The sequence below is a fragment of the Mustela erminea genome, chromosome 4 (genome assembly GCF_009829155.1).
Source record: "Mustela erminea isolate mMusErm1 chromosome 4, mMusErm1.Pri, whole genome shotgun sequence".
NCBI classification, from domain to species: Eukaryota; Metazoa; Chordata; class Mammalia; order Carnivora; family Mustelidae; genus Mustela; species Mustela erminea.
The window spans coordinates 64,858,267-64,872,904 of record NC_045617.1 but is presented as its reverse complement, the minus strand read 5'-3'; the positions used below and the strand labels follow the sequence as shown (position 1 = coordinate 64,872,904).

General features: G+C 37.9%; 1 protein-coding gene across 2 annotated transcripts in view; it reads left to right on the top strand.

Moving 5' to 3' along the window:
* PEX7 (peroxisomal biogenesis factor 7) overlaps positions 1-14,638 on the top strand; it is a 90,987-nt gene that overhangs the window by 510 nt on the left and 75,839 nt on the right. For both annotated transcript variants that reach the window (XM_032339406.1, XM_032339407.1), the window contains exons 2-3: positions 1,240-1,297; positions 2,415-2,565. In XM_032339406.1, coding sequence (XP_032195297.1) covers positions 1,240-1,297; positions 2,415-2,565 — 209 coding nt within the window. The remainder of the gene's footprint in view (positions 1-1,239; positions 1,298-2,414; positions 2,566-14,638) is intronic.

Sequence of the window (14,638 nt, the reverse complement as noted above, 5' to 3'; positions counted from 1 at the left end):
CCACCGCCACCTGATCCTCTACCCTACCCCCACCTCCAGGCACAAGCCACTTGTAGGGAGTCGGCTTGGCGTAGGTGATCCCTCCTTGGAAAGCGAAGTTCTGCAGGGTCACCCCTGCGGGCCCTCCCACTACCTGCTAATGAGTCCCCCATCCCCACAGTCTGCATCTCCAGGCTGTTTGGGTGGCCCTCAGCGGACTCTTGGCTTCTAACAATTGATCCAAGTTCTGCCCCTACTTTTGTTGTCTCTGGAGCAATACCCACAGTTGCAAGCAGTTGCTGGAGGTTCAAATTCATTGTCTCTTTTCAAGGGCTAGATTGAAAGGCGGGGTTCCATTCGTAAATTTGCAACTTTTAACTTGTATCCTAGCTGTTATTTACGCACTGAAGCTCCGTGCATAATGTCAGCTTTTGATAGGTTGTTTTTTGTTTTGATCTTAACAGCTGAAAAAAAGAATGTGATTTCTAAAACTCAGAGGGCAAGAAAGATTTAATTATGTTTTCACCACTTAGCTTTTACTGCTTGCATTTGCACATTCAGATTTACAATATTTGCCTACTAGTTAGGTTGAAACTCATGAGTTTGTTATTTTAAGTTAAATCCTTCGTAAAAACTTACAAGGAGTTGATATTTAAAAAAAAAAAAATCAGTCGTGTGTAAATAGAGAGTTTTTACTCCCTCAGTCTGTATAACAAGTACAAGTTTTAAAATATGCTTGTCCCTTAGTGAAATAATTCATTTTTGGTAGATAACATAGTATTGAGCACTTTACCACCTAATATGTGGTAAATTCCACTAGGTATTTTGTTTTAAAATCCCATGTTGAATGTATTTTCGGTTTATTGGTGAGGCAGTGTAAGGCAATAGAAGGAGAGGAGGAGTTTCTGGGGTTTGTAGGCCAAAGGCTTCTCAAGTGTAAAAACAGATGATAACACCTGTGTGGGAGTTGATGTGCCTCACACCCTGCCTGGCCACAGAATATGAATTCAAATATCTCTCCTCTCTGTTAGAGCTGTGTCTGGATTCCAGACATAGGTAAGATAAGTTTAATATTTCATGGTTGAGGCATAGTATAGAAAGAAATGGAAAGCACAGTCCTGATCATTTTGTATACATAGTCTCAATAACTAGAGAGGAATTTGTGGTAGTAAAATTAGGTGCTCAGTGCTCCATCCCCTTTGACCTTAGATGCTCCCCTACGAGTTCAACAGCATAACTTTGATTTTCCACCCCCCTTAGGCTGTGGGACCCTTCTAATACTGGATCAAAATGAATCTGGGCTTAGACTTTTTAGAAGGTAAGGTGGCTCTCAGGATTAAACTTACGTGTATTCTCTGTTGCTATTAAAGCCTTAATATAATTAGATTTTGAATCTTTTTTGATGAGTAAAAGATTTTTTAATTTTTAGATTTGCAGTAGAAAAAAAAGTCAGCATTTGCATGGTATAGAACATATTTTTGCCAGTAAGTTGTGATTATATAAATTTTTCTTCCAACGGCCTTGTTTCTTAGGGCCAAGTTATAAACTATGAGGCTCAAACATTTAAAAAGTGTGTAAACTGGTTAGTATACTGTGGGACATTTTAAACTTTGCTGTCTTCTTCACATAGTTTAGTTTTACTCATTCAGGAGCTGATGGTCCATTTTGTGAGTTACCTAAGCACTTCTTGCCCTTTCTTCTTTCTATGACTGTCTTGACTGTTGGACATATTAACTCTTCTGGCAGGGTTAGTCAGTGTCAGAGAAAAGAAAGCAAATCCTATCAGAAGATAATTACCTGCTCATAGCTGAGGTGAAAACTTTATGTGGAAAGTTGAAATAATTGGTCTAAATTAGTATTATGAAGTGCTTACTGCTCCCTCCTGTCGACCACAAAAACCAGTGAGCACCCAGGTATGGCATCTCGGCCTCACATAAATCGTGCCCAATTTCTAGATGGGAGACCTAATTTTAATCTAGCTCTGCAGTTTTCTGTTTTATGTATGACCTGGGCTGTTCTTTTCTCTCTCTTTTTTTTTTTTATTAATCTGTTTTTTTAAAGATTTTATTTATTTTTGCAAGAAAGAGAGAAAGAGAGAATGAGCACGAGCAGGGGGAAGGAACAGAGGGAGAAAGCAGGCTCCCCATTGAGCAGAGAGACCAATGCGGGACTCCATCCCAGGACCATGAGATCGTGACCTGAGCCAAAGGCAGATGCTTACCCACTGAGCCACCCAGGCACCCTGGGCTGTTTTTTCTACTTCTCTGAACGCATTCTTTATCTGTCAAGTGTTTGCTGTGCTTATCTTCCATAATATGAAGACTTTGTGAAATAGTATGTGATAAACTTGAAGAAAAGCTGTAAAATTATGATTGTTATTTTATGTTCAGCTGCCTGAGTAGCTGTATGTTCTGTTTTCACTTTTCCTGATGTAGCTTTGACTGGAACGATGGTTTGTTTGACGTGACCTGGAGTGAGAACAACGAACATGTCCTGGTCACTTGTAGCGGTGATGGCTCGCTGCAGCTGTGGGACACTGCCAAGGCCACGGGGCCCCTGCAAGTCTACAAGGAACACACTCAGGAGGTAGGAAGGCAGTCTTCCTGGGCCGATTATTTTTCTTTGGATGAAATCCACTCGGGGATGCAAATATGGGGACAGGAAGTTTAAGTTTGGTATTTCTTATACATGTTGGATGTCATTTATTATTTGATTATTGAAACATAAAGTACATCTTGGCCCAAGGAGCTAGGAAAGAAGAAAAGGTCAGGCTTCTCATTAGTCTGTGAGAATGCCTCCAGTACTGTAAGTATGCTGTGGCCCCATTTCCTCTAGAGAGGCCTGTCACTTTCCTACCCCTGGATATGCCTGCCCTAAGACTGCCTGGAGACGGAGGTAGGCGGACTTTTCACAAAGACTTCACAAGATTGCCTCTAGGGCTTCAGGAAGGTTCTGAAGGATTTTCAGAATATACTGGAGCAAGAACATCAACTACTGATTATGAGACAGAGCTTACTGAAGAAATTGGGAATCGAAAGCCAGTTCATGTGTGTAGGTTCTCTGTGTGTGTGTTATGTATGTATGTATATATATGTAGCGTAGAAAATAGTTTGGTTTTCAATCATATATATTTTTAATGGACGTGATGATAAAGATAATCCCTTTTGGTGTTGTAGTTTAAATGTTTAAAAATTTTCCTCAAGGTAGCAGTAGGTCCTTCAAATGAAAACTTGCACATTTACGTTCAAACTTGTGTCTACCACAGTGTCTGGCCCATGGAAGGCCTCCCATCAGTGCTTATTAGATGCAAGAATATTAGTCTTTTGTAATAAAAAGATTAGTCGTGTGAGGATTCCAGAAATCATTGTGTAGCTATTGCTATTAAAAATCAGTATCTCTAAGATTATGACTGAAAATAATGGAAAATTTTAGTTCCTCTATTTTATGGTGAAGCCTCTTTGAATAAATGTACTTATAAATGATCATGTTTTCATAGAGTCACTGAAAACAACTTTGGTAAAGAAGAAATTTTAGTTTCAGGATTGTCAATGCAAGAATCCCCACAAAGCATCATGTCCACAATTTGGACATTTTTGTGGTACCTTCATGATTTTTGCTTTTTTCTAATACCACTTTTTTTGTTGTTGTTTGTTTTGTTTTGCTTTAACATTTTTCCTCTCAAAAGGTTTTTCTTTTTTTAAAAATCTTTGGTGCTTTATATTGTTTGTCTTATAAATTCTAGGACTATAGCCAACAGGTCATAAAATAGTAAGTCTAATTATCTTAAATGAGGTATATTGATTTAATATATTTTTTAAATAACCCTTACTTGTTATTTCACTTATCCTAAAACTGTTATATTTAGGAAGCCGTGGAACTGATAACTAACTTAAAAGGTACATTTATTAGTTTTTAATGTACATTAAAATAAATATGTAATGAATGAAATGAAATGTATGTACAGTTAAAACCATCTGTTGTACATCCAGTGGTGTGGGTACTACTATTCTCTGGGAAATACTGCCCTAGAGTGTTGCTGATGACAGTCACTCAGCCTTTACTTATCTCGGTGAAAGGGGATCACACTATCTCATGAAATAACTTATTTGACTTTAGATTGCTCTAATGGTTAAGAAAAATTGCCATCTTAAGCCCAAATCTACTGTCTGTCAAGCAACTATTTTTTAATGCTTTACTCTGAAGTGATGAGAGTTGAGTCCAGTCCCCCTTTTCCAGGGAACCCTTGAAAATGGCCACCATGACCCCTTTTAGTCTTTCCTCTTCCGGACTCTATGTCTGTAATTCTTTTAGCCTGTCTTCAGATTACATGGTGTCTGTATATTTTACCCCCTTCGTAAATTCCTTCACATATTTCCCTTTTTCATAGTCATTTCTGACATTGCCTACATTATTTAATTCTAGAAATGTGATGATCAGTGCTGAGCTTTTTAAGGCTTTGCCACCATAATCTTAAGCCTCTGGCTCTAGTATTACCTAACCTGGCTTCCTGTCCATTTCTTGGCCTTGTGATAGTGTTGGGTTACTTTGAATCCACTGGTAAGGAACCTTCATCTCTGCTATTTGAACTGCTGTGAAGTCAGGTTTATATCATTCTATAATGATGTAACTGGGTTTTTTTTTTTTTTTAGTTGAAGACCTCTTTCGGGTTTTTTTTTTTCTTTCAGGATTTTTTTCCCCTTAATTTCTTTTCAGGTGCAATTTTTGATAAGTGCTTATATCATTTAGGGTGCCTCGGCTGTCTGTGTAATGGAGACTACAACTAAAAGCATGTCCAACAATCAGAGTTTATTATCTCACACAACCAAGTATGTGGAGGTGGAATGAGTGCTGGCTTGGTTATTCAAGCTTGACAATGCCATCAAATACCCAAGTTGTCCTTGCCTTTGCACTGTTATCCTCAGTGGGTATTCTTTTCTCCTTATGCTGCTTATAGTTGCAAATATCATCTTATCACCTTTCAAGGTCAAAGGGCAAAAAAAGTGAATGTCCCTGTCTAGGGACTTTTTTGAGGAAAAACTTCCTCAAAGTTCTCCAGCAGACATGCTTCTTCACATCTGTGTAGCTAGAAGAGCATAGTATGCCCAGTCCTAATCGTGTCCCTTATGAGGAGACAAGCAACCATTCTTGCCTTCACCTAAGCAAGATTCGGCCCAGGGGTGAGGAAGGGACAGAGCTTTTCCCCTAAAGGATAAAATTAGGGTTCTGTGAGCAAGGAAGAAAGGAGGATTGGCCCCACTACAATATACTTGTCCTTCTCACATTCATTAGTAAAAATCGAAGTATGCCAAGCAGCGTGATGAATAAAGAAACTGTAGGATACCCTCTGTAAGACTATGAAAGACTGTGAAGAGGAAGAATTTCTGGTGATTAACTTAAGGCTTAGTATCATAATACCAAATATTTGGCATTTTTTTCATTGAGGAGTCATACAGCGTATATTCAAAGCATGTCTCTATAACAAATACTCAGAAACACTTAAAAGGATGTAAGGGCAAGTGAGAGTTTATTATTAAGAGCTAATAAAAATTTGTTAAATAAGTAAGTGAACAGGCATAGCTGATTTCCTTTTATGTTTTTTCCCCCACCAACATGTTCAAGAATAGCAAATAATGGGTCATTTTTTCCCATGGGTAATATAGTATAGAATAAGGATGAGCAGCTTAGTTTCAGTCAATTTTGAGTTGAATCCTGGCTCTGTAACTTATCTGCTGTGAGACCTTGGGCAAGTTACTTATTTCTCTTAAGCTTTTTTCATTTGCAAACTGAGGATAAGAGTAGTCTATATCAGAAGGTTGTTGTAAGTACTTAGAACAGAACCAACACTATAAACAAATATGTGCTATTATTATTATATATAATTATATCTTATTATACTAGAGTTAGATAGAGAACAAGTTAGGAAACCTGCACTTACCCATTTCATCACTTTATAACTGAGAAAATGTCTAATCAATTTTCAGATAATCAGATGAGAAGGTGCTGAAGTGAAAAGGAGAAATCCAAGACCTGGGACCTAGATATATTTTAGGCCTGAGGAATGAAGTGCTTGGTGAAATGGAAAGAAAGAAAAACACGGACATTATCTGTGTGCATGGCTTCTAAACTTAGCATCAAAGCAAGAACCCGATTCTTCTCTCCATTGTTTAACTGCTGTCCGCAGAGGCCATTATGTCTTTTGAGCCCATTAAATACCTGTGGCTTAGCCTGGCTGAGTATATAGCAGTGGAAGAATAGGAAAATTTAAAAACGACTCAGCAAGAAGAAGAAAGGGTGAACTGAGAATTTTGTTTCTGTACTTCATGACTTACAACATGGTGCTATTCACAGTGAGGAATGACTTTCAAGGTGACATTGACTCAGCTTAATGTTTACATCAGTATCTAGTTTCCCATGTACTTATTACGGTTTTTAAAAATAGTTAACATTTGTCTTCATTGTCAAAAAGTAATCTTATAAATTTGCTGAATTTAATTTTTAAAGATTTGATCTACTTAAAGTTTTTGTTTATGAAAACTTATCTTTGAAGTAAGTATGCAACTCTTAGTATCTCATTAGGTAGAGAATGTATTTAATTATACGTTTTGTAGTAAAGATGTGCTATATGATTAAGATATGCTTACTTTAAAAAATTAATGACTTACTCCTATGATAAGATAGAAGCTGAAAAGTTTATAAGATGGATGCCCATAAATATATTAATGCAGACTGACAGTGAGTCATGCATTTAACACCAATTTGTTCCCTTTAGAAATTGCATTTATGTTTAATTGTGCAATAGACTTCTCAGCTAAAGAGATCTCTTTTCTTTCCTCTCCCTTGCTTCCTCCTCTCTTCCTTTCTTCCAGGACACAATTGGACTTGATATAGTTCCTTGTGGGTATTTAGTCTCCTAAATTTTGGAGTAGGTTACTGCAGTAAGATTTTTATTACAGTTTAAAATAAGTGTAAAGCTTCCCCCCCAAAATTGTGATTATGTAGAAAACTAGTTTCCAATCATGTGTCTGTTGAGTCTTTATGGATTTTACTACAAATAGGATGTGATAGATATCCTTCACTTTGTAATCCTTATGTTGCTAAAGCATTCACTTTTTTTGTTTGTTTTGTTTAATATCTTAAAGTTTTAATTGTATTTAAAAAGCCAGGTCTGGAGGCACCTGGGTGGGTCAGTAAGTTGAGTATCTGACTCTTGGTTTTGGCTCCGGTCATGATCTCAGGGTTGTGAGATCAAGTCCCACGTCAGGCTCTATAACTGGGTGTGGAGCCTACCTAAGATTCTCTCTCTTCCTTTCCCCCTCCCCCTGTTCACATTCCTTCTCTTGGGGAAAAAAAAAAAAAAAGACCCCCCCCCCGCCCCTACACACACATCTCTTTCTCTTTCTCTCTCTCAAAAAAGAAGCAGCTAGATCTGTCCATACTGGTTGCACATGTTATGGACCAGGCATATTCTAGTCATTGAAGATGCAAATATGAATAAGACTCAGGTGCTAATTTATGGTCTCGACATTCAAGCAAACCATTTAATTCAGTGTGATCATATTGAAAAGAATGTCTAGAAGGTACAGAGAGGGCACAAGAGAGATATCATTTGAGCTGAGTCTTGGACAATTAGTAGAAATCCACTGGCAGCCCAGCGGGAAGAGGGCATGTCTGGTGGAGAGAAGCATCTCCACAGGTGCAGATCTGTGAAAGAGCAGGACGTGCTCGGGCACTCCATAGGTCCCTTGGTGTGACTGGAGCCTAGGGTGTATGTGTTTGATTCTAACCTACTAGAATCACCTAAGGGCCCTTAAAAAATCTTCATACCCAGGTCTCAATGTCTGGGGGCTGGAACCAAGCTTTATGTAGTTTCCCAGATGATTCTAGCATGCAGCGATGTTTGGAAGCCACTGCTTTAACTCAGTAGGCATTCCGTTCTCATGACCTTAATAAGTATATTGCTTAATATTTTGAGGATTGTAGATTCAAAATGTAGATTAACAAATATTTAATAAAAAGCATGATTTGATTTGCTTTACAAAGGAATGAACTCAAAGCTTTAGAACTTTTTTTTTTTTTAAAGAAGAGGAAGTGATAGATTTAAATAGATGGAAACTGTAATGGAATATTTTTGGGTCAAGAATGAGTTTCATGCATGACTACTACTGCTCTATCTGTAGTCTCCTGTCATATACTCATTGTGGGTCTCAAACTCTGTGCTTGTCTCCAAAGTACGTTGGTGAGTGAATCATGTCTAGAAATTAGAACCCCATGCCTCCTACTTTAGATCTGGAAGGAAACATACGTAGGAAACATATGTACAGTCTTATTTGATAATTTTGAATCACGTGAAACTAGAAGTTTTTTTTTAGTTTAGCTATGATCTGATATCCAGTGAAGTTATCCTATGGAATTATTGGCAGAGCTATTTAAGTATATTTAGAATTTACATTTTATGTGAGACAGGGAGGACTTTTACATATATTTTATATATACATGGATATATATGTGTATATATATTTGTATATATATGTGTATATATATATAATTATCTCTGTATATATTTCAAAAAGAAACAGTGGGAAGATAATCCAAAAGCTAATAAAAGTGGTTACCTTTAAAGGATGTGGGGAAGAAATAATCGGGGGAGAGAGGACAAGGATGGATAATTTCTCCAATATAATTTGTATTATACTTTTGGTCTTGGAACAGTTGAAATATTTTACAAAATTAAAAATCACCATTTAATTAAAAAAGAAAAAAGCAATTGCTAAAAATTGAAAACAAACAAATTAATCTAGTGGTATATCAAACTGGCATCATAGCGAGGTATTGAAAATAATTAACTAGAAATGTTACTTTTAAAATACAGTATTGTGATTGTCTATAACCAAATGAGATACATCTGATAAACAAAAAGAATTGCAAAGAAGTTGTAAACTGTATTCAGAAAGATCAGTATTATTATTTTGAAACTCTTTGGTATAGGAAGACAATTATCATATTTCATTTCATTCATACGTGGAATGTAAGAAACAGCACAGAGGATCATATAGGAAAAGAGGGAAAACTGAATGGGAAGTAATCAAGGGACAAACCAGGAGAGACTCTTAGCTCTAAAAAACTAACTGAGGGTTGCTGGAGGGAAGGTGGGTAGGGAAAGGGGTAAATGGGTGATAGGCATTAAGAAGAGCGTGACGTGATTTGATGAGCAGTGGGTGTTATACGCAACTGATGAATTATAGAACTCTACAACTGAAACTAATGATGTGCTGTATGTTGGCTAATTATTTAAATTTTAAAAAACATATTAAATTGTAGGTTAAAGCATAACAGTAATTATGTTATCAGAAACCAAAAATTTTTATGTAAGAGAAAATGATGAGAATAAATAAGTTAAAAAGAGATTTTATTTTAAAATTGAGACATATCTGTACAGACTCATTTATTTTTCTATGTTTAGAAAAATACATATATCCTGGTTCTTTGGACTATAAAGACCAAAAAGTGACAACTCAGTTACAGTGAATATCCCTAGTGCCCAGATTACTGCCTCTAAATACCGAGGAACTGGGATCTTTGCACAGATTGTTGATTCCAGGACTGAGAAGAAACACACAAGATGAATCTAAGACCTCCCTTTGTGTCAGAAAACTATGAAAGGCCAATGGAATGAACATCAAAAGTTTAGAAGAGACAATGTGTAGAGAGATGATACACTTAAATTTCCACCCGTTACATGGAGTTGTAATCATTAAGAAACAACCAGTAGGACACCACTGAAGATTACTAGGACAGTGGACTCATTCTGAAAATTGTTAAGATAAAGAATCAAGGCACTTATCTGGCTTTCCTAAATGAATTTTATTGTGGAATAATCAGATGCTTGATGTGGAAAATTTCTCATTACAGAATCCTGGCTAATAATTACAGAAGGAATAGCATAATTAGAAAGCCCGCCATTGAGTTTCCTCAGATGAAGTAATGAGTGTAGACATAGGCTATCTATGGATGCTGAAACATTCATTTAACATTGCTCCATCTTCTGAATAGTTTCAGGATCACTAAAAATGAGTAAACCGGCAAGTATACACCTAATACAAAAGGAAGCTTAAAAAAAAAAAAAGATTGAACTGAATGTAATCAAGCCTCTAGACCTAACTTCCAGCTTAAAGAAATGGGAAGGGTGAAGGAGAATGGTAACACCATGAGGAAACAGCCAAATCCAGAGTGTAGAAGATTCTACAGGACCATTAACTTTGTGTCTCCAATAATTATAAATGTCATGGGAAGCGTGAGTGGGAAAAGCAAGGTGGGAGAGGAGGACTTTACCTAGATTAGGAACATAACAACTAAATATAAAATGGATTTTGTTTGGTTTCTGGTTCAAGTAAACCAACTGTGAAAAGACACTTGGGAAAATAAGAATGTGGACTGAGTTTTGGATGATATTAAGGAACTGTTATTCATCTTTTTAGGTGAAAATAGCCTTATGCTTCTATAAGAAAGAAAAACATCCTTACCTGCTTAATTATGAGTGAAGTGTTCTGATGTTAAAATACTCCAGCAATCGTTAATGGGACAGATAAAACAAGGTGGCAAAATGTTGATGATTTTGGAAAGTATGTGATGTGATACCTGGGGATTTATTATGATATTTTTCTTTTATGTGCATTTAAAAATTTTTATAATGATAAACTTTAAAAACTTGTTTCACATTAAAAGAAATATGTATCCTTTTCTAATCGCTCAGTAATTAAAAGTCAGTGTCCCTTTCCTTTGTATTGATACAGATAAGTATGAACATTCTGGACATAGTTTCTATTTGATGATTTTTAATTAAATAGACCAACTTAAAAAGGGCAATGCTATACAGCAGATTAAAAATGAGCTCTTTGGGAATTGCTTTCAGTAATAAAATCTGTCCTCTCAAACAGTGATTTTGATGAAGTTCAGATTTCATAAGGCAGCACAAAATATTTTTCAGGGTTTTTTTTTTTTTGTAGTTTCTCAACTAATTTTCTCACCACTGCCAAGAGTAATTACATGACATAGGCCTTTAGAGGACCCTGGTTTTATTTTTTTTTTTATTTTTTATTTTTTTTTAAAGATTTTATTTATTAATTTGACAGAGAGAAATCACAAGTAGACGGAGAGGCAGCCAGAGAGAGAGAGAGAGAGGGAAGCAGGCTCTCCGCTGAGCAGAGAGCCCGATGCGGGACTCGATCCCAGGACTCTGAGATCATGACCTGAGCCGAAGGCAGCGGCTTAACCCACTGAGCCACCCAGGCGCCCCAGGACCCTGGTTTTAAAGCATAACTGCATACCCCTCTTCTTTTTTATCCTTAATCTAACCATCAAGCCATGTCCACTGTTTGAGCAGGAGTGGAGGGGGGAATTGGGAATAGGGAAAGGGTAGAAGACTGGACTAATGTGAGATGTGCTCTTCGTTCATATTTGTTTCTCTGCCCCTTCATCCATTCCAGAAACTTTGATTAACCCTACAGTGCGCAAGGGACGGTGTAGAGCCTGGCGGGGGGGGGGGGGGGAGATGAACAAATCAGACGTGGTCCTCCTTGCCCTGTTTGAATCCTCACCCTCTGGGGCGGGGGTGGGGGAGTGGTGGAGCTGCTGGTTATCTCCTTGATAATGTGATAAGTGCTGGAATGTATGGAGTACAGCAAGAGGGAAGGATCTAGTCTGGGGAGGGACCACAAGGGCATCCTTAGGTCTACAGGGGGAGTTGGAATTAACTATTCAGATGGAGATACCGGAGGAATAGCGTTGGAGGCAAAGGAAAGTGTAGGCTAGAAAGGGAGGGATTGAGCCTGCAGGCCTGAACAGTTGGCGCCTTGGCTGTTAAGCTCAAATTAGTGGAAAGACACTGAAGATTCTTGTATTTCATGCGTATAAAATAAATGTAAGCTGTAAAATGTATGCTTGCATATTCATCATCTGACTTAAAAATAAAACATCCCTTATACTGTTGGAGCCACTGCTTACAGATGCTATCTTCTATCTACTTTTTTTTTTTTTTTTCTGATTCTATAGTTCTCTCTCCCTTCATCTTTACTCCCTTCTTCCCAGGAGTAACCACTAATTCTGAATTTCTGTTTCTGTTTTCTTTGCTTTTCTTTTTAGTTTTACTGCTCATGTATGCATCCCTAAACCATTTATAGTTTTGCATGGTTTTGACCTTTGGGTAATAAGCAGCAGCACAGACAAATCTCAATGTTGGTAAGTTGAGATGGTAATGGTAAGTTGCAGGAAACCCATAGTATGAAACTGTCGAAGGGCTTCCTACAGGGGAATGATATGTGTGTTTTTATGCAGTGCAGATCATGGATTGGAGGTAAGCAAGGAGAGATGGGGAGGCCTGTGGAAGGATGCTGCCTACAGTCTAGGTGGTAGCTAGAGTAGGCTTGATGGCTATAGCCTCTTAAGAGAAATTATATACAAACTTTTAACCATGGTCCTTGGGGATCAAACCCTGTTTGATCTTTCTGTTCTTCAAATGGGATAAGCCTGTTCCTGCTTCAGGGTCTTTTCCTGTTCTTCTGCCAAAGCCTTTCCTCTCAAACCTGCAGAGTTCTGTCTTCGCTATACTCAGGTCTCTGCTCAGTGGGATCTTCCCTTGCCACTCTATCAAGAAGTGCCTCCTTCCCTCTTGTTGTTTCCCAGTCTCCTTCCTTGGTTTTGTTGTACTCTCTAGCTTTTCTTTAAAATCACGATCTGAAACTGTTTACTTATGGCCTGTCTATAATCCTTGAGGGTGGGGACTTTATCGGGCTTGTCTAACATTATACCCCTCTTTCCCCTGTGCCTTGTACATAATAGGTGCTTAGTAAATACTGCTTGAATGGACTAGTGAAGTAACTTGAAGTTGGGATAATGGAATCTACTCATCCTTTTTTGACTGTCTCCCAAACATTTCCCTGGCTGTAAACTTTTTTTCAGAGCCTGAGGTCAGTGCCCAAACCCTGTTTCCGCTAGACGTTTCCACTTTACTATCTTGCTGTCACTTCAAAGTCAGTTATGTCTAAAATTACACATTATCTTCTTTCCTCCAGTCTTCCCATTTTATTAATGCCACCACCACCAACAGTCCCCAAGCACAAAACCTTGGTGTTATCCTGCAGTGTTCTCTAGTCCTAATCCCTTGGGTGCTATCCATGCCCTTGTATGTCTTTGGGGGAGTTTATGATCACTGTTTTCATTTCTGCTTTCTGCCACTGACATTTTAGCTAGGCCTCAAGGCCCTGCTTAGATCCTCTCTTCTGGGCATCAAGCTGAATTTTCCATCCCAGTGCCATTTTATACTTATGTCTATAGTTTTTTTTTTTTTTTTTTTAAAACAATATCCTGGCTTGTGCTGTTAGTCACTTACCCATATCCTAAATTGTAAACACAGTAAAACACATAAAATACTTGAGTTGCCTTTATTTCCTTCTCTGTTGTCCCATTTTTAACATCACCATGTGCATCCTGTCCTTAGTTTTGTCCTAGTCCTATTGCTTGCACTTTCTTGTGGGACTGATGGCACACTGCCATAGTTCTCTTACCTCCTGTCTTTTATTCTCACTAGGGCTGGGTTCTCTCCAAGCCTGTGGGGGCTCTCACAGTTTTAAAAGGTGAGAAGTCACAAGGTGTCAAATTCTGTATCATGCTGGACACGTGTAGAGGCAGTGGTATCTGAGGTGTTGATCTTAGTTTTTAGTTATATCTGTTGTTATCCTCTGAAATGAAAACAATAGCTCTTTATAACTACTTAGTGATACAGATTGTAAAGGTTAATTTCGCTGGATAAATTACTTAACTCCCATTTATTGAATGCTTATTAAATTGCAAAGGATGTAGACAGACATATAGGATGGTTTTGCTCACATGGTGGATCTTCCAGAATCTAGCAGGTATTTAACACAAATTGTAGTAAAATATGGTAAATGTAAAATTTTAGGTAGGTACAAGAAAGATGCTGTCAGAATGCATGGAATGAAGCATTTCAGTCATTGAGGGTTTTGTCGAGGGGAAGCTTGTTTCATAAAGGATGCAATGGGGCCAAGACTTGGCGGATGAATAGGAGTTCACTAAGCTCACAGGGGTTTTAAGTCCTTGGATTTGGATAATTCATGAAAACAAAATGGAATCAATCTGGGCTCTAATGAAGGGTGATACCATGAGTCAGCAAGGAAGGGAGACTTTTATTTCCTTGATATTGCAGCCCAAGGTCATTCCAATTCCACAGTGCCCTCATGGAGCATGATGTAGAGACAGCCTGGCGTCGTGATTAAGAGTGGATTCTGCAGTGAGGCTGCTGAGGCTCAGAATTCAGCCCTGCAACTTACTAGCCTTAGGAATTTCAACAATTTGTTTAAACTTCTTGGGTTTTATCACAGTATTTACTTCATAGAGGTGAAGATTAATGAGATAAAACATGTAAAATCCTTATGACAGTATCTGGCACACAGTAGGTGCTCAATAAACATTTGCTGTTTTTTTTTTTAACATTTTATTTATTTATTTGACAGATCACAAGTAGGCAGAGAAGCAGGCAGAGAGAGAGGAGGGGAAGCAGGCTCCCTGCTAACAGCAGCAGAGAGCCTAATGTGGGGCTTGATCCAAGGACCCTGAAATCATGACGTGAGCCAAAGGCAGAGACTTA